At 40.3% G+C, this 21,025-nt stretch overlaps 1 protein-coding gene across 6 annotated transcripts in view; it reads right to left on the bottom strand.

Annotated features, from left to right (window-relative positions):
• The window catches only part of LOC146519969 (BAR/IMD domain-containing adapter protein 2-like), a 51,929-nt gene that overhangs the window by 12,853 nt on the left and 18,051 nt on the right, over nucleotides 1-21,025 (bottom strand). For all 6 annotated transcript variants that reach the window (XR_014873918.1, XM_085158330.1, XM_085158327.1 and 3 more), the window contains exons 4-6: nucleotides 10,010-10,071; nucleotides 8,054-8,125; nucleotides 5,391-5,528 (exon numbers count right to left, since the gene is read on the bottom strand). Coding sequence is in view for 5 of the 6 variants with exons in the window: in XM_085158330.1 (XP_085014456.1) it covers nucleotides 5,391-5,528; nucleotides 8,054-8,125; nucleotides 10,010-10,071 (272 nt within the window). In the remaining variant the exon portion in view is untranslated. The remainder of the gene's footprint in view (nucleotides 1-5,390; nucleotides 5,529-8,053; nucleotides 8,126-10,009; nucleotides 10,072-21,025) is intronic.

The following is a 21,025-nucleotide window of genomic DNA, read 5'->3' as shown; positions in this document are numbered from 1 at the left end:
ACCTACCGCCAATTTATAATTAACCTAACATGCTTGGCTTTCAATTGTGGGAGGAAGCCGGCGTACCTGGAGAGAACCCACACAGGCACAGGAAGAACATGCAAATTCGACAGAAAAAGGTCCCAGACGGCCGGTGGATTTGAACCTGGGACCGTCTTCCTGTGAGCAAACAGTGCTCACCACATTTTGAAATCCAGCCTTTTGTCACAGGAAGAAATTCACCTGCATCATTACACAATTCAATGGAGCCAGGTTGCAAATCAGGAAAGAGAAGGATGGAAGAATGATGCACACATTTTAGGCTACTGAGAGCTCTTTTTTTTTTTTTTTTACTACATTTTAATTTGGGGCATTCCTGCTCCCACCTGTTGCTTTCTTATTAAAGACTGCAATTTTGTTTTGGTATGAGTCATAGTCTACATTGCAGAGAGAATAAAGAGAGGAGGCAGAAAGCAAGAGAGAAATATGTCACACATCCGCCCCAAAGGTGGACAATTCAGCTTGCTAAAATGTGTAAATGGGTCTTCAGTTATATCAGGGAAGCCACAAAATGACCATTTAAAGATCTGCTCCTCTTCTTCTTCTCATTTCTCTGTTGGAGTGACCCTTTTTTGTTTCTGCAGCCTGTGACTCACAGTCTGCTAGCCTTTCTAGCACTTCTAAGCAGAGCTAATAGGAGCAGCTCAACCAGTGTGCCCTCTCCACTTTTCAAATTCACAAGCCCCAAATTCTCAGTCATTCAAAAGGTCACCAAAGTAACCCAAGACAATGATGCAGTAAGAAAAAGCCTAAGCAAACACCAGCCACTATTATAGCTTAGGGACCTCAGGCTACATCATAGATCAAATGACTTGTTTTGCAAAGGTTATGAACATGAACGGAACCTGCTACAAGTTAGTGCAGTTCTTACATTCAGAGTTCACTGGATTAGCATATCTGCCTCTCTCTTTTTATGCCTCTTTACACTGACATATTCAGGACGAAATCCTAATAAGACAGCAAAAACTGCATGTGGCATTATGCACTCTGTTGCACTGTGTACCAACAGGGCTTTCCATAATTGCACGCAACGTGGAGGGAGGAGCGTTCACATCCTTCAAAAAGTGTAAAGAAAGAAAACTGTAAGATTCAAAACATCAAAACTGTTTATACTCCGTTTATTCCTGTGGGGATTCGAGAGCATCTCATTGCACAGCTCAGAGCTGCTTAGGTCTGCTCTTCTGTTCCTTCCTCATCAGTACTCTTCGGATTCAAGAACTGTATTGTAATGCTTCAGGGCACGACAGAAGGAAACTACACATTACAGTGTCTTTGTCAAAGCTCATATCTTGTGCCTTTTTCAAGCTGTGCATGAATGTGAATGAATGTACCCACAATTCCAGGTTGGGATCACTTTTCATTTTTTTTTATGACACAGAGCTTATCAAACATCTAATGACATTAATTCTTAATCGTGAACTCGTCTGTCTGTGACTGTCTGGGCTCTTATTAACAGCCTCTACAGAGCAAAGGAGTTTATCTAGATGAAACACCTTTCTATAGTACCTTTGTCCTCTCCAATGAACTATATAATGAACTGATTAGTATTCTAGCAGGCTTTGACCACTGAAGGCAAGAGAGAATGAGGAGGGGAGGAAATACAAAGGGACATATACCGAAGCGGGAGAGACAGTGGAGTGAGAGGAGAGGAAGACGATCAATAAGTTTGCCGGTGTCTGTTGCCAGACGGTTCAGACATACTTTACTTTTTAATGAAAAGAGAGGCCACGAAAAAAAGGAAATCGTTTTGCCTCTCATCTGCTAAAATAACAGAAATGTGGCTTAGGAGAAGGAAATGGTGAGTGCATCTTAGCAACTTTTAGTTGTGCTTTCTCAGTTGCTGGAGAAAGAACCATTTTCTATCTGCACAAAGTAAGCTGCAGACTTTATATCTGCAGCCGGTCACTTTCTATCTCTTTCTAGGTGGATGGTTGTCATTGTGCAGCACAGGTCTTGTGGGAGTGCAGGGCTCTTTCCCTCTCTGTGTGTCGTCTTCCCTGCGGGGCTCAGGCACAAACGAGTTGACTTTTCTCTCACACGCCCACAGACATGATATGATCAGGGAGAGTGAGCGGGCTGAAAATGAGAAAGGGAGATTGATTTCTTCTTTTCTGCTAACTGACTGAACATTGTAGGTCCAGAGCTTTTCTGATCATACAAACTCAGAAGAAGAGCTTCACTTCTCTATGCCCAATAAGCAAAAGGTGTATTTTTTGCTTTTTTGGGTAGTAGCTCTGTGATATTAGTCAGTTTATTTGCCCAACTACTGTAGCAACTACTTTCCTTTTGCACAGCCATTAAGAAAAAAAAAGATGGATTGATGCCCCCAGGGGTCTTTTGCAATCCTATTACAACTCTGAAGTCTATAATAAAGCTAAACTGTCAGTAGAATGTAAAGACAGAAAGCATTCGTCTAAGTTGGCCTGTCATTTATATCGGGAATTTAGACCAATATTTTGAAATTTTACATCATTAAACTACTATTTGCACTTCTTATTTCTGAAAGTTGCAGTTGCTGTTATCAAATGATGCCATGGGAACCTTACCAGAGGTCTAATTATGTAGCACACGCTTCAGGTAGCCAGATACATGTAGCAACTTGCCATTCTTAGCTGAGCTTTATTGCTGTAGTGCCCTCAAACATCCCTCTCAATTCAAGCAGTGGTCTGAACAAAACCGGAGGGCTACACGCTGCGAGCTTTGATGCTTTATGATGACACTTCAGACGGCGTCTCTTCATGACATGCCTGACACCGTGGAACAAACTCAATGTGACACAACAGTCAGATCAATCCAGCACTGCCATACTGCTCCAGACAGGATAGGGCAGATGTGTGACTAAGTGCGTGTCACAGCATGTAAACTGATCAGACAGAGGAGGAGCCTATTCTTCAAGAACCTGAAAAGCAAAGGAATGTTTTTAAACCCAGAGAACTCTGGAAAACAGTGCTACGCTTAAGTGAGGCTAGAATCATCAATCGGATTCTGTCATGGACGGCCACACTTCACGGCAAAGACCAACCCCGCAGTAATTACCCTACAAGTCTTGACCTGTTAGTTTGACATTTTTCCCTCCATCAGACTCAAGTTTTCAGCCTTGTGAAGGAACAGCAATCACACTGTTGACATTCTCTGCTGTGTCATTTTTCTCAGTTTGATATTGACACTGGCTACAGGACTAAACAAATAAACATGCAGACAGCATTTGAATAAAGCCTGACAATGAGAAAAGGAGTGCCTTTGCAGGAGCATGTTTTCTGCTGTCAAGCAGGTGGTCAAATGCTAGATAATGAACTATGAAAGATAACTAATTAAGTTATGTCTAACAGCAAAGAGTCTTTTCAACTCGTCAACATTCGTTTCACCCGAAGGACTCCCACAGATGCTGCTTTCCTATGGAAACAATCACGAAATGAATGCAAACGGTGCTTTGATCTCTTCGTGGATCCAGTTTCCATAATGCACGTAAACACTGAGTCAGCATTGTTTACAGTTTGATTGCTTTGTTTTTTAAAATCATTTTCTTTTAAGTGATGATTAAACATTTGATCTATACTTCACAGCAGGTTATAAAGTAAATGTCGAATTTCTAATAACTGTGCAAAAGACACACAGTACTGTGCAAAAGCGTTGAGCCATTGATCATTCCTTTATATTTTATTTCTAAAGGAGCTAGATATTCTGCTGTTTTTAAAGTGGTCTTGAGCAACATTTCTCCAGCCATTTCTCCAGGCTGTCAGTATTTCAAACATTTCTCTTTGGATATTTCCTGCTTTAGCACTCATTTTTTTGACCTATGAATAAACAGGCACCTAAATCAAGGGATGAACCACTTTTTTGTCCACACGTAAAACACATCTTGGAAAAGAGCCAATTTTAGGTTGTATCTTTAGGCGTTTTGTAACTGGCAGCCTGTCACAGAACATGTAATCTGTTCTGATTTCTTGAGATGAATCTGCAAAAAGATGCCAAAGATAACACATTTTGACAGGCATAAAAAAAATTGCATCTTTTGCATCAAGGTGATTCCTAGAGAGGTATTAGCTTAAAGACTGGCATATACCAGCATGGTGCACAGTGTTACCTTAAGAAATTTGAGGAAACTGTACAAGTGGAGTGCAAAAGGAGTGGCAGACTTAATAAAAATATTAATAGCAGATGAACTGTGTCTGAAAATAATGTCTTTAAGAAATTTGGAAAAAATGAATAAATCACGATTTGATACAAGATTCAAGAGATGAGAAATTAGTGTTATGGAGTGATAAATCTAAAACTGAAGTTGTTGATTTATATGCACGGGACGTCAGGAGAGAGATACAACAGTGAGTTTCTACCCAGATTTTAGATTTTGATCCAACATGCAATCCCAACTGAAAAGCATCTCTTTGCCAGCAACGTCATTTTTCAGCATTACCACACACACTGCCAATGATTTAAAAGCATACCTGAATAGAAAGCCAAACAATGGACCACTATCAGTAACTAAATATCAGTACTAGATAGGACTATCAGTACTAACACATGTACTGGCCTCCCAGGAGCCTGGACCTCACCATTATCGAAGCAGTGTGGGAACTAAAGGTAGCTAACATCCAACGCAGAGCTTTGAGAAGCCTGGTGAACTCTTCCGGAGTTCCTACTTAAACTACAAGAAAGCTTGGCTAAGACAGTTCAGGCTGTGATATGCTGTAGTATTATTAGGATAATCATTTTATTAAGCAACTAGAACACAGAAAAAATTGGATAAATAGTATACTTGGATAACATCCGGCTATGATTTTTCTTTTTTAACCATCAACATTTGATGTATAACATCCTCAGATTTCTGTCATCGTATCTAGCCCATTTTTGATAATTGAGTCATCTATTTTGTGTCGCATTTGCAGGCTGTGCTTTTACTCACCCCATTAAAACGTTGATCAAAGCCTTGTGCTGTAACATACTGGCTGAGTAAAGTGCACACACCTCGGTACATGAATTAGTGTAGTTATTTCCTCACGCATGTTCTTGTCAAAGTGCTTGTCATACGTGTCTCAATGTAATAAAGATTGTTAAGGGTGCACAGTTCATAATCAAACCTCCACTATTTGCCTTCCCACTCAGGAAGACTCCTCATCACCACCGCTTCCTAGCTGTTTTCAATCTTATAAGTCACCCAAATTCATGGAAATCCTGCTGAAACTAAGCACAGCAGTCCATCTGACTTGAGAAACTCAAGATTTGGTTTGTTATTTCTGAATTTTGTTCTTGTCATTTCTGTTCTTGGGGGCTTTGCATACTTAAATGTTGCCCTTTCATTGTAATAATTGCAAATGTTTGAAGACATGCAAAAACTCTCAAAACAGGCTCACCTGTATCTCTTTTTCTCCATACTTGGAGGGGTTCTTGCTGCCCTGGCTCTTTCTGCGCAGCTTCTTTAGTTCAGCTTGGCACTTCTCCAGACTCTCCCCTTTGCTCTTGTGTTCCATCTGGTATTTCTTCAGGGCAGCCTACGTGGGGCAGCAAGTGGTGCACAACACAAAATTAGACTTCCTAAAACAGGGCGGCAAATTAAATAGTCTGAGTGAGAAAAAAACAAAAAGGCAGAGAAATAAATGAGGCAAGTAAGTAACAGGAATGAAAACCATTTCCCAAAGGTTTTCAGGCAAGTTTGAAGCTCAGAAGAAAACTAAAAAACAAAACTCTGGATTCCACCCATAGCACAAAAGCACAGAAATAATTTGCTAGAGTTCTGAAACATGCTTCAGTTTTATGATACACCAGAAAATTATTTTTGTATGGCACTGATGCTGCAAGATAGGATAATTTAAAAATGTCCCAAAGCAGTCTTTTTTAATTTACATAATCTTTTATAAGCTCTGGGATTGCTTTTTATTTGTCCCTTTTGACTGATTTAACATCTGCACTGCTTGCGATTGTGTCTCCTAAAGCATTTGCTGTCACTAAGTACTTTCTCAACCTGGTTAAAATTGATTTTCATGATGTGAAATGGGCAACAATCAGTGAGATCCAACAATGTTTAAAAAAACAAAAAAACAAAAAAACAAAACAAAACCAATGCATGATTGCTTGTAAAAATGATAAAAGCTATTCATTAGTGTTTTTTTAAACCAGAAATGTATTTTGATTAATATAATTTGCTTATTTATTCATTTACAACTTTGTTTCCAGGCTTTACCAGCTCTGTTGCTATAGAAACAGTGCCTAGTGTGACAAAGCTCATGTGGTTTCAGTACACGGCAAAATTGGAGAGCTCATGCATGAGGGTTCAACACCCACATTTGCATACTGTAAGTCACTGAAGATGCAGGTAGCATATTCTAGGTATTCTGAAAAGGCACAGAAAAGAAGCCGCTGTTGTCACCAGGAATCTAGCAGTATGACACATGCGGTTTTTCAATTTCATAGCTGAGAAAAGGGTGGCTTACTTCTATAGGATTGAGCTTGACTGAAATCCTGTAAACAGCACAGACCTCACCCAACACCACACTTAAAAAAAATGGCTGGGATTTTTTTGGCCACTACTACAAAATTTAACATAAGAAGTCCCTCTGTTTAATGTTTTCACAAAAGAAAAAATACCAAAATACGTCTGTGCACAGGTTATCCTATTTGTAACACAATAACAACGAATATGAATAACCCATCCTTTCGTTACCTCAGTCCTTCCAGAAAAGCTGTGCACACAGCATTTGCTGTTCTGCTATTGACATTTAATTTAAGTCCTGGGAGCTGTGGCTCTATTGTGAACACACTTTAGCACATAAATCATAGCAGTGAGTAGAAACAGAACAATTGACTATTGAGTAAGTTTGCCCTGCAGGGTATATAAAGTAATATCCCAAACATCCTCTTTGTTGAGCTGAAATTCACCCCCTAATTAAAGCTAAAGCCAGTACACTTTCATGCGTTTACTACACAACTCTCCATCATTATTCCAGACAGATAACTGGTTTGTGTGCTTAAAGCAGATTAGAAACAGAGGGGTCAGATGGTGAACTTTGGTATGCGTCGAGAATTTGACCCTTGTTTTGAAGGCTGATTTGACTGAGATGCTTCTCTTTGCTTTTTGGAATTCAGTGTTATTCAGTCCAAACTCTGATGTGGATTTCATGGAACACAAGCAAAATAGAAGAAAAGAGAGAAAAATCCCCCAGAGGAAACACTCCAGTCTTTCTGAACTCAGTCAAAGTTTCAGATGATTATTTCAAAAAGTCTGAGGTAAAGTGATCACTATTGTCACTGCAGCAGATCAGAAAGGCATCCATATTAAATGATGGTTGTTAAAGGCTCGGGGAAATTCCCAGAAATAAATGTCTGAAACTGCAGAAGAATGAGAAATTTATATTAGTTGTATAAGAGAGTCAGCAATTCAAGATGGTTTCTAACACATCTCACGGCTTTAATATTAACTCAGTATAACACCATCTGAGTTTACTGATAGGTCTCCCTGTTAAATGACACCCACCCCTCCCCATTAAAAAGCAATGTTATATAATGAGTGTGTGCGAGTGAGTAGCTGGGAGCTGAAGCAGCTCATAACGTGGTCCTTCCAACAAAACAGTACAATAATGGTAGCGTCCCATCCCCCAAAACAAGGCACAGCAGTACTGCTCTACACTCAGGCTGCAACCCACTCATTCTAAAGATATCACATGTAGACCAGCTTCACAGCGCTTACACACAACACACTCCAGGAGGGGTTTATTATAATCAGTCTACCCTTGACGGGGTGAGTAGACTTGAATGTTATTATGTTATTTCAAAACATCTCCTTTCCCAGACAGACCCTTTAATTGTCTCAGACTTTGAAATAGTTGAGAACACACATGTGTACACAGACACACACACACACACGGCTTTACCTCCATTTCTGTAATCATTTAAGGTCAAATCAAGCCGTAACTAATTTGATGCCACATTACATGAACTGTTAAAATAAGCTCACATATGGAGTGCACTTATGAAGTGGCGCTCTCCTCTGGATTTGGAAGCACAACGTACAAATACTCACAGTCAAATAACGAGCATCCAGGTCCACCTTCTTCTCGAGCTCGGACAGGAGCTCATTGTGGAAGGATTTCAGCTGGAGAAAAAAAACGGAAAAGATTTAAGTTAACATGACAGGTCTTGTGTGGTAAGTGAGATAACATGCAGAAACAATATTGTCCTGTGATGTCAATTTAACTTAATGTTCAAAAAATGGGAATTTAGGTAAAGCTCTGCTAATATCCCATATATGTATTCATTTAAACCACAACAATGTTTCCAAAAAAATTGGAATGCTATTTGAAATATTCATAAACCAAAGGCATATGGCTATCAAATCATTTAAACCTTTAAAAATTCATGTAGCACTCAAAACAAAAGAAAAAGGACAGAAGCAGCAAAAGACTGAAAATGTTACCGTATATAATGAATGGAAAGGGGAAAAAAATCTAATCTTAGACAGGAAAAATGTTTGGCTATAACAAGAGCCTCTGGGAGAATGCTTGAAAAGTGAAGATGTGGAGGGATTTACTACTTTGAATGAGAATGTGGGCAACAAATTTGGGATTTTATCATGCATAATGCCGTGTATTAGTGGTGGACTTTAAACCCAGGTCATTCTTGCTCCTCTCTTAAATCGGATTCAAGATGGTACCCCACAGATAGTCGCACATATACACTATAATGCCAAAAGTATTTGCTCGTCTGTCTTCACACACGTATGAACTTGAGAGACCTTCTTAATCCATAAGGTTTAATATGACGTTGGCCAACCTTTTGCAGTTCTAGCACCTTTAACTCTTCCGGGAAGGCTTTCCACAAGGTTTAGAAATGTGTTGATGGGAATTTATGACCATTCTTTCAGAAGCAAGGTCAGATACCGATGTTAGACAAGAAGGCCTGGGTCGCAGTCTCAACTCTGATTAATCTCAAAGGTGTTCTATCGTGTTGAGGTCAGGGCTCTGAGCAGGCCAGTCAAGTTCACACCAAACTGGCTCATCCATATCTTTATAGACTTTGCTTAGTACAATGGTGCACATTCATGTTGGAACATGAAGGGGCTGTCCCCAAACTGTTCCCAACAAGTTGGAAACGTGAAATTGTCCAAGATTTCTTGGTATGTTGAAGCATTAAGAGTGTCCTCCACTGATACTAAGGGGCTGTGCCCAACTCCGAAAAACAGCAACTCGCTGCTCGGACATGGAAAATTCACCCTCGGTCTACGACTTTGTGGCTGAGTTGCTGTTGTTTCCAATCGCTTCTCCTTTGTTATAAAACTACTAACAGTTGATTGTGGAATATTTAGTTGGAAGGAAATTAACCAACTGGACTCGTTGTCCTATCACCATACCATGCTGGAATTTACTGAGCTCCTGAGAGTGACCCATTCTTTCAGAAATAAATGTAGAAGCAGTCTGTATGCCTTAATTTTACACCACCGTGGCCATGAAAGTGATTGGAACACCTGAATTTATTTAAATGCGTGAGTGAAAACTTTTGGCAATATAGCATTAATTTGGGAGAGACGCATAATTAAGAAACCCTGTCCAAAATAAATGACTAAAGGGCAGCAATGAGGGCAACAACATTTTTTTTATTATTTTTCTGTATTAGATGGCAGTAACTTCTGGATAATGCAGCAAAGAAGAAAATTACCCAGAATGCCATACTGCGCAATTAACTCACTCGACTTTCCCAACCACCTCCTGTGTTAGCAATGTGGATGATATAGCCTCAGCAGGCCTATTCATTCAATACCAGTTTATGTTAATTTAACATCACTTATCCCATACTGTCAATAGCTCCGGGCAAAATTTGTGTCATTACTGGGCAAATTGTTTTGGGAGCAGAGCCACACCACCAAACTAACACTTGTATTCTTGTTGTAATAACTTGGCTGATCTACCGTTAAAAGATTTAAATTGTATCCATATAGTGTTGAGCTGCACAGTTAGAAACCTTTTGAGCTCAGAATACAAACCATCTCCTCTAGCTGCACTTGGATCTGTCTGTGGACCTCTGCCATCTGGAACAGCACATCCCCTACACAGAGAGAAACAGGGAGACAGAGAAGAAACACATGAACAGTGCTCTACAACATGAGCAGCAAACAGAGAGAACGGGGAACCACAAGAAAAACAAAACAAAAAAACTTTGAAACATGAAAGAGATTAAATGAGGTATGCAACAGAGAAGAAACAGAGAGAGCCCATCTTGCAACGCCCATGCAGTAGCAATACAAGACGCACAAACATACAGGACAAGTGACTTGCAACTGGGACGATGAAGAATGTTATGAAAGTTTGTTTTTTGGCCCAAGATAGCAGAAATCCGAGGCAGGGAAGCAACATCAAGTGATGGGGAAAAATGAAAAGAGAATGAAGTGAAAAACAAAATCTGGGGGAAGCAAAAGGCTCAAATTAAATCTAGTTGTTCAAGGGTAAAAATACTGATGTCTTGTGGAGATCAAACATAGTGCCTTTCTTTCTTTGATTACTAGGCAGTGTAATTTATAGTGCAACAACAAAAAAAGAAACACCTAAAAGAAAGGTTAAACTCTCCACAGAATAAACAAGTAAAGTTAAACAGCCAAAACGTAGAGATAAGGTAGGGTCATGCAGCTACTGAGGTTTTAATGTTTATATACCTACAGACTGCCTCTTCTGAATGTGCAGTGCATTGTCAAGAAAAGGAATACAAAGAGCAACATTGAGCAAAGGACACACATACAAACATACAAAGACAGGCCTGGTGTAAAGACAGTGTGAGATATACATGTACAGAAATATGAGACACATTTTCCAAAGCCCCTTTAGATCTATCAGACATGCTACATGCTCTATATTTAGTGGGAAGAGATTGAGAACTTCAGTAAGTGGCTACAGCACTGAGATAAGAGTTTAGTTTTGGTTTCATTTATAAAATAAACAAAAGTTTTTTGTCATAGCATTACATATTGAAACCTTCAATTAAAGGTTCCAAGAAATTAAAAGCATGACTGGAAAAAAGTTAAAACAATTCTCTATTACTCTGTCTCTGCAGACATTAATGTTGCGACCATTTTATAAAAGCATCAAATAAGGACAAAGCACTTTATTTCCTCTCCTGTTGCAGCCTCTTTTTGAAAACTGACCTAGGAGAGCACATCTCAACCCACCTCAAAATGCTCCATAAGTAAAAATCGCTACTCGAGCTGAAGTGGTTTTAGAACAAACTTTTATTCTGCACCAAAGGGCTTTGGAGTGGTCTCCTTCGCAACAAACAGCAAGCGCGGTGCAAACCGGTGACACTGAAGTGACCACGACAGAGCTGACTTTGATAGTTCAAAGAAAAACACAAATCCAAAGTTTATACAGAGCTGCGAAACTTGAGCTTGGTGTTTACACCGTGTGAGGGAAGGAAACTGCAATATGCAATCAGCATTCTGCAAGAAAATTGTTAACAGTAGCATAACGTGCAGTGAATGAAACACTTTTCTAGCATAGCTACTTTTAACCCCATTCAGCATCTAGAGGCAGCATATAGATGCATATTAAATTGCACAAAACACTGCATACTGTAGTTTATTAGGATATGTATTACTGCATTTGCCAGCAATTCTGACTTATAGTACAGTAAAGTGACAGAATTAAAATTCCACTTTTACAATTTTGCTGACTTGCTTATCACCAGAAAACCTGTGTGCGCAGCAAAAAAACTGACATCTTATCAAGATTTTTTTTCCTCCTTCATCACTTGCTAAATTCACTGCAATCAATGACACTACAACGCCTGACGAGCTCATCACCAAATGCCCTAGACAGCAACGCCTTTTGCTCATGTTGCAACCTGCCTGCTGATCTTGCGCCTCACAGGGGTTGAGAAGGAGGCCAAAGCATACTGTCAGTTCCCAGCAGGCCTGCTAAGCAGCTTACAGATACTCATCCCTGATCACAGCCCTTCAGGCTTAGAAACTCTGTCATTCTGTTGGTGGCTTCAACTAGCCAGATCAATTAACTAATGAGTATCCATCACCCTGCTGCCGACAAAAGTACACTCACACATCATGTACAGTGGCAGTAAATAGGCAAAACAGGGTATTTGGAAGATGCCAGAAAGGTACAAAAACACATTTTCAAAAAGATATCATCCTGTCATCTGTAGTTTCATTACTGCAGTACGTACAACGTCAAAGCATATTTTACAAGCGCGAGAGAGAGAGAGAGAGAGAGAGAGAGAAAGAAAACACACACTTTGGGGATACAAATTGTTACCATGGCAACTTCAACATCACATAAAACAGCAATAGCAACAGCAACGTGGGCATCTTTCAATAGCAGTTAACATCAGAGCATTGCATCTAAAATTAATAAAGAAGCAAAAATGAGAAAAATCGGAATGTGTTTTGCAATGCTATTGGTTTCTACGGAAAACATGTGTCATGCACGACAGCTAGTGACACTTGGTGTTTAGAGCAACCAGCCTGATAAGGATATCCGCATACTATCAAGGACTGACATGACAGGTTGCTCACCATAAACTCAGATACAGATACATCGGATATGCAGAAAAACACCGGTAAATAAACTTTCATGGACTTGTCATTCTAGTATTAATATTTCCCAGCGCACTTGAACCTCGCCTGTGTTCCTGGCTGACAAAAACAATAGTTTCTTTGTTGTGAGGTGATCTGGTTTATCTGCACCTGCAGCTCTGCAACAAGCAGCCACATGCCTGCTAGCTTAAACCACTGAGTCAGATAAGGAAGCATGCCTGCAGGACTCCAGTGCATGCATATGAACAGACTGTCCCCTGAAGTATGACATCAGCTTGTGTAGATGTATTGACTGCTTGTGTAACAGCAGCCACGATACACCCACACAGGTGGAGATAGAGAAAAAAAAAGTGAATAACAGAATGTGGGCTATGGTGAAGAAAATATATATAAAAACTGGAAGTTTGCAACACGAGAGACAGAGATGGAGAGAATGGAGGTGGATGGAGAGACACTGAATCACTGGTGAAGGTCAAACCAGATTCACTAAGGGTTGTCATGGAAGCAGGATAATGCGAGGGTCGTTGCCATGGAAGAAGCTACAAGATGAGGAGCAATGCTGGCAAAATGTTGTGTTACAAAACACAGCTGAAAGACCTCCATCCTTACAATCAACCATCATTGCATCCGCATATAAAATCTCCCGGAGAGGAGAGTGGTGTGCGGCTCGCCTGGGGAGTCTGAGTAAAGTACAATGTGTGTGTGTGTGTGTGTGTGTGTGTGTGCGCACACAGTTTCTGTGACTAAGCAGGGATGTAAACGCTAGTCTACCTGGCAAGCCAAGCCACAAGGGAAACAACTACACTGTAAGTAGGCAAGTATAATAGGACAGCAGTATAATGTGTGAGACACAGATAATAGCTGAGACTCTGGATGGCCCAGGGTGTATGCTACACATGTGTAGTACACTGTGGAAGCACAGCTGGTGAGGCCAGCTTGTATTTAAAGTTCATCCATCTCCTTCTCTTGTAAAAACGCAGACACACACCCGTGTACACGTAGGTTCTGTAAACTCAACGATAAACTCCGTTTGAACTCGTTTCCCACTTTGCTCATTCATGTAGCCTCTCACAGGAGGAGAAAAAAATACTGATGCATGTTTGACTTCTGGCTTAAATTAGAAGCTTAGCAGTCACAGCTGTTCAACCTACTAGCCTGATATAAGTTTGCCCAGCAATGGTGTCATGCATGTAGGCCATAATAAAGGCTTAACAGGGAAATATGTAATGGCTGAAGGGAAGTGAGGCAAAGTTTAAAAATGTATATCATAATCTTGACTTTAATTCTGAGGTAGAGGTAGACAGCACATTCAAATGATCAGGCATCATTAAACCAAAACCTTTATTTTTTTGGCTGCTGACCTAATAATTTAAAACCAAAAATATGCATATTTTCAGTTTCACAATGGCCTTTTCTGAATATTTAATGCTACCGCAGGGGCAGTAGAGACTGAAAATTTTGCATCACTTTTGCATCTTTTGAATAATGATTTTTTTTTAAACACTAAAATTATTTTAATTAGTGGACTATGATCTCACTAAGTCATGCATGTAAAGCTAGGGGTTTACATGCATGACTCAATACATTTATGACAACGTAAACTTGTGTGGGGTGCCGATATAGTCCACTGGATTGAAAAGTCACCCATATGCTAAAGGATCACTGCAGGAGACCATTTCCTGTCTGTCATTCTCCCCATACATCTAAACTGTTATATGTGTTTTGCGGGGTCTCCTCTGGGAGTATAAGAGCTGCGTGTACTTTAGTAAACTAGTGGAAACCTGCATAAAGCCGAACAAAGCCTGGCACCGTGACTGATACTTTGATTGCTGCTGCACAACCCCCCTTGTGCAATAGCAACATCGAATACTGTTTATCTGCCGTAGATATCTTTTTAGACCTCACACTTCTTTTGTCCTCCACTTGTCCAGTTAGAGCTTTTTAAGCTTGAATGACTTATAGGTCAAAGTTAAGTGGCTTAACAAATGAAACCTCCCTCCAAAAATGATCAGAGGATCAGACTGAAAGTGAGTAAAAAAGCAGCCAAAATCCAAAGAAAAACTTTAAGACTTTCAGAAAGCATCAGGAACTACAGTATTGCTTAAGAACACTCCAAAAGTTACAGGAAAGTCTGACTCATTGAAACCAAAATATAAAGAAATACACAGTACTGTGTTTGTGATGTAAAATTCTTTTGTTTCCCTCACCTGACACAAAGACATCTATGAATCAAAAGTATCAACTTCAGAGTGAAAAAAAAAGTTCAACACAATCTAGGGTAAGTTAGGCAAAGAGACACCAGGAGGTAGGACAGGGGAAAGTGAAGAGACCTGGAAAATCCCTGAAGAACACAGCTGTCATGTCACACAACAATGTAACAAAACAAAAAGAGCATTCAAAATAAAAGAGCAATAACCTTTATCTCACATTACATTTAAATCCCTAATACAGCATAGTTTTATCAAATGCTATAAGGCTATAAGAAAAAAAACAAAAAAAGAGCACAGTCATGTTAAAATAAGAAAAAAAAAAGAGTGGTTGCTTTGAAAATCGAACTAAGCTCTTTAACCATGAGAGTGTGTGTGTGTGTGTGTGTGTGTGTGTGTGTGTGTGTGTGTGTGTGTGTGTGTGTGTGTGTGTGTGTGTGTGTGTGCGCGCTACTTGACCCTGAAAGAAAGCTCTATGTAAACCAGGGCATCTAAACACAACAGAGTACACTAATGCACCACTGAGAGGAAACAACAGTAGACTCACTGGGGCTTCTAAAGTGCATTGATCTGTTTTGTATAGGCTACACCCTAAGAGTTGCTGCTAGTGGATTATTTCCCATGTACATGCTCAGACCTACAAATACACACACTCTTTTGGATCATGGCATAGAAATTTTAGACAAGGTTTTAAATGATGACATAAAAATCTGATTTGCATAAATGGATGTCGGATGTGGACATACTGGTTTGATCACACTTTCACACTGGCATGGCACTAACTGCTGGTTTTCATTGGTGGCAGCCTAACCAGCAGAATTTAAATGTGCTGTAGCAGTCATTTTGGCAGTGAAGCACTCTGCAGCAGAGAAGAAGCTGCTCCTGGATCTGCAGCCAGTTGAAGGCAGAGCTGTTTCTGTAAAAGATATATTTTTAAAAATGTATACAGCACCTGTACGTTTCCCACTTCCAGCAGAGACCAGGGTTAGCAGCTTGCGAATATTGGACAGCACCACAACCCAACAGCATTAGGTCACTATGCTGGTGACGTTTAAGATTAGAATTATTTCATCTTAGCATCCGATTGGGCTAAGCTATATGATATGCTGAATATTAAAAGGCTCAAGGTGGCTCTGTCAGCTTTTACTTCTTTACTCACTTAGGAATATCTACCCTCAAAGTGTGCACCATCTCTTTAAGAGGGCACTAAGGTACACTTTCCATAGACTATCTGTATTTGGTAGAATAAATAGGTAGATTTGCAGATGGCTGAGCCTACATTCGAGTACAACAAACATATTGATTGCTGTAACTAATCGTTCAGAATGAGACTATCAAGAACCACCATGTTGCCTAGCAACATAGTGTTTTATACGTGTGAGTATGTGTGCTAATATGCATTTTTGTGGACAGCTGCTGTGTAGTTTATATTGATTATACATCTCTGCATTGTCTACCTTAGTGACCTTTTATTAAAGTGATAGATCTACACAACCTCGATTTTGTGTAGGATTACTTTAACAGTAACCTTTCCACTGAGCCTTGAGTAAAATTGTCCAGTACTATGCCGTTCCCTGCCATGAACAAATGAAGGGCATTGTGAATGTGTGTAGATGGAGACTGTAGGGGCCACTAGCTTCCCAGCATGCAATGCGTATCTCAGAAATAGAGCAGGATAAGGCAGAGACCCCTGGGATGGTGGCACAGAGCTAAGAAAAGAGCTCCTCTGCTCTCATTTAAACAGGGACAGGTGCTGGAGGAGGAGAGAGGTAGGCCACACTAAAGACAGACAGAGAGAGCAAGAGAGACAGACAGACCGTTAAAGCGACATGCATGTATAAAGTATACAAGTGTACTTATGGGTGCTCATTCAAATACAGCATATCAAAGTTAACTCATGTCCCAGTATTTACTCTCAGCAACAACCATGTCATTTACTGTAGTCTTTTAGACAGCATACAATTACAGGCAGATATTTAATGCCTGTGTCCCAGGTCCATTAACCTAAAAAAAGACAGATATGCTACATCAGTTTGCATCCTCATTTTCCCAGAGTGTACCACTTTTTTTTTTTTTTTACAATAATTACTGGGAGGAATATGAGTTTTTGTGTGCGAGTGTGTGCTTTTAATATTTGCCTCCCTTTTTTTTTTTTCCTAATGCATGTTATTTCCCGAAAGACATGTCTTTGTGCTGAATCATGCAAGATGTTATTAAAATTTGGCTATTAGCAAGGCTAGAGAAGCTGATAAGAGGGGATGAAATATATTTGATTTCCTCTGGCTGGGGAGTCTAAAGTGTATGCATTTCACATTCTTGCCCGGGTTGTTGAAAACAGACGAATAAATCAAATGGCCAAAGGGGAGTTTGTTTTATTGTTAGCCAGAGACAGGGTAAATGAAAGTCACAGCAAATATAAAAACAATATGATATCTACGAATTTTCGGTGCTTGCACAGGTTTTTAGAAAAAGCTCTCACTGAAATGCTAACATTTAGGACAGCATAATGGAACACACCCAGCCAAGCACAGGCACGTTTTAAAGAAGAACAGACTGACCATACTGAGTCTTAAAGAGGCCAAAACCTTCCAGCATACCTTCAGTGAAAAGTCAGTCATGCAGATCCGTGATACTCAAGTGGACAAACGAATGTGCTGACTTTCACTGGTTAGAGGGAAACCACCAAGTTTACATCTTGAAAGCTACTGGCATGGACAGCCGCAATAAATCAGTGTTTTCAATTGTGCATCAGGTGGGTCTGAATAGCCTCATCTCTGCTTGAGACTGGCAGCTTGAGCCTACCTATTGTGACTGTGGCTTAGGAGATAGAGCAGGTCATCTACTAATCAGAAGGCTGATGGCTAAGTCTCTGACTGCTCTCGTCTGTGTGTTAAAGGCCAAGATACTGAACCTGAGTTGCTCCTGATGCGTTCAGCAGAGTAAGAATGCATGTAAATGCTAGACAGAAAGCGCTTAGGCATAGAGAAAAGTGCATGTTCGAATGTGTGTGTGAACTGGTGAATGGGTTGTTGCGCAATGTGCTTTGAGTGCTCAAGTAGAGTAGAAAAGCACTAGTCTATTTGCAATACGCATAGCCCATGTTATGCAACAAGAAAATGCAGACAAGACAACAGATTCAATCTACCATGATTCAGGCAATATTTCAGACATGCAAAGTTATGTGTAGACTCTTAATTTTATTTAGGTCATATTAATTTGAACTCTGAAATCAACTGAGTAGAGCAAGAATAGCCAACACACCAGACTTTGAAGCAAGACTTTTTCTGGAAAAATAGGGAAACTTAACTGACTGGAAGAAATCTAACCAACCAGCCTTGAGAAATTTAAAAGAGGGCTTGTTACAGTGACGAATCAAAATGCTTGAAATTTCCGGAGGAGTTTAAACCTGTAAACTCCCTTAGCTACAGGCGTAGTCGTAAATAACATGCCTCTAGCTTCAAATGGATATAAACACAATGAAGAAGGGCTGGTTGGTTGGGACTGTCGTAAATACCTCCAGCCCCACAAACACCACATTTCCCTAAAAGGGGTGGAGAGCCCCACAAGCCTCACTGAGGTTATAATTGCTCACTCCCTCCAGACCTACATGAAGAGAGAGAGAAATAAAGTAAGAGTAGGATGGCAGACACAGCGAATGAAAGAAAAGAAAAAGAAATGAGGGAGGGAGAGCAGGTGTGTGTGTGTGTGTGTGTGTGTGTGTGTGTGTGTGTGTGTGTGTGTGTGTGTGTGTGTGTTAGTGTGCATGTTCATGCATGTGTGTGGGTGGCAAAGTGACAGGCGATGATTAGCCCAACCAGAGGAGGATATGTGGGAGGGAGTATGTGGGAGTAGTGGGGCTGGTGAGAGAGAGACTCCAGGCAGAGATCTACACAAGTGGATTAAAAGAGCTCTCATACTATATAAACACATAGAAATGGCACATGGTTTATGTACAAACACACAAAACGATGTAAAGTATAAAAGGCATGAATGCACATGGAGTACAGCGCACACCAGGGTGGATTCCTGTGGGAACACGCTTTGTTGTCAAGGTGTTGTAAAGAATCAAGCTAGGCTACAGTGTGTGTCGATTTGATAATGAAAACAGGCAACAGAGGCAATCCTTTTCACAAAGTAATTTCATCCCTCACTGTGCAAGTGTGTGTGAGGGGGTCAAAGATGACAGGAAAAAATAAAAAGCCAGGAGAGAGGAAGGAGACGGTTAACATCTGCAGACTCTTAGGTGTGTAGGCGGGACCATTTGCACCCATCTCTAACTGAGCTTTTAACAGGCTTTAAAGAGGTGCAACAAGAGCTCAAACTCATACGTGCATGTGTGAACATGCGCAAACAAAAAGAAAACGGGGGGAAAAAAGATGCAGATTACCTTTAAAGGACATTGAGCCAGTCAGCTCAAACACAGCTAGTCCACAGAACAAATCAATCAGTTTTAATGGATTCTAGCTTGCTAAGGTAGAATCCATTAAATCACTCACATCCACTGCATTTCTTACAAGCCTGATTTTACACTTTTGTCTGCTTCTATACTTCCATACTGCAAGCAGAAATTTTGTGTGCTCTCAACTTAAGCACACAGAGGCTGTGGTTTATATGGGTAGTTGAGATGCTCCTGGTCTGTGGATATTTTAGTGTTCTACCACCAGCCAAACAGGAAACCCACGGCTCTGGGGCCTAACCCTGTACATACAGTTGAACTTCAGGTCATTATATTGGACGTGACCTCAGGGTGGGGACTCTAAAATGTTGCAAGCAACCAGTTGGAAAACAAAACACTAATTCTTCCTGTGGAAAACACAGAAGCGCGTAGAGAACCGCTGGGTGTAACGCACACATGATATAAGAAACAGACAACAGGATGCATTATATTTAATTACATCACAATCTTCTTTTTTTTTTTCAAACTTAATGAGTGAGAAGCTCAGTCTTTGCTGTGTCTAGATGGGCAGACAAGAATGGGCTGATATTAAGACCGAGAAGTTTAGTCGTTTAAATATCAAGTTCTTTTCCAAATCCTCCTTGAGGCATAGGTTTTCAGTTGCCTCATACACACGGAAATATCCTACACACAATGGTCTATGTACAATTTCCAAATTTGGCAGCTTTATTTCCATTATGAGTAGGATTTAAATCAAATCCCAGCACACACAGAAACTTCAAGCACATTTTAAGAATAAGGTAGAATTCAGTGCTGTTACAATCCAAGTGGTTGGTGGTGCAAGAGGAGATTAGACCAGCTGTCAGTTAGACTACATATATATTCTTCTGTCTTCGTGACAACTTCAACCGAGGTTGTCTGGTCACGAAGAGCCAGCTACTGTAAGCAAGGCCGGGTTCAGCATGGAAGTTGTTGTTGCTGTGAACTTTGGAATCAATAGAAATCCGCACAAATGGCGTGAGATAGAGAGATAGAGAGAGCGAGAGGATCGCTTGCTGAATAAAACATCCTGAAAGCACTTTCATGTCAGTCCCTGTTGGCTGGGCTGGAGGAAACCCAAACTGTATCTCAGCTCCACAGCAACAAAGGCCCCATCAAATCAACAGCTACTTCTGCGCAGATCAAGCAGCCGAGTGCACAATCAGTGCAAAAGGGAATCTCTTCAAACATGAGCTGATTTCCCCTGGGCTGGGGACAGCAAACACACGCATGCACACACACACACACAGAGAAAATCACTGATCACCTAGGAAACTACTCACTACGAGAGCACCAGGTGTTGCTTTTCCAATTGACCTCTATGTTTGCAACCAGAATGCTCACATCCAGACACACCTAATTGACATGACATAAGCACTTAATCTAAAGAGCAACACGTCCAGTATACGCATACATTTTTCCACAAAATGAAAGCATGCCATGCAGGAAAAGTATCAAACTGGCACTCTCCTACCAAAAATCTAAAAAGACTTTATACTTTTCAGCTTGGATGAAAGCATCTAACTATGTATGCTGTTGAAAATGACAATGTTCAGCCCCTGCCTCACTGTGCTGCTGATGATACTGCACTCATCATTGTTTTGTTTTTCCTTCCTAGAACATTTCCCTATGAAAAGGAGGCCCGTGTAGTGAAGAAGTCATTTCCTCCATGAGTGAAATGACTAGATTAAAAAGACTAATTAAAAAGCACCTTCTCTATCAACCCACATGTTTTCTTCTTAAATGCTACTTAACTGTCACATTATTTTATACACAGAAAGATAATGCGGCTTCTCTATAAGGCCAATGTAACCAGAAAAA

The sequence above is a fragment of the Neolamprologus multifasciatus genome, chromosome 4 (genome assembly GCF_963576455.1).
Source record: "Neolamprologus multifasciatus chromosome 4, fNeoMul1.2, whole genome shotgun sequence".
NCBI lineage: Eukaryota > Metazoa > Chordata > Actinopteri > Cichliformes > Cichlidae > Neolamprologus > Neolamprologus multifasciatus.
This window is presented reverse-complemented; position numbering and strand designations above follow the sequence as displayed.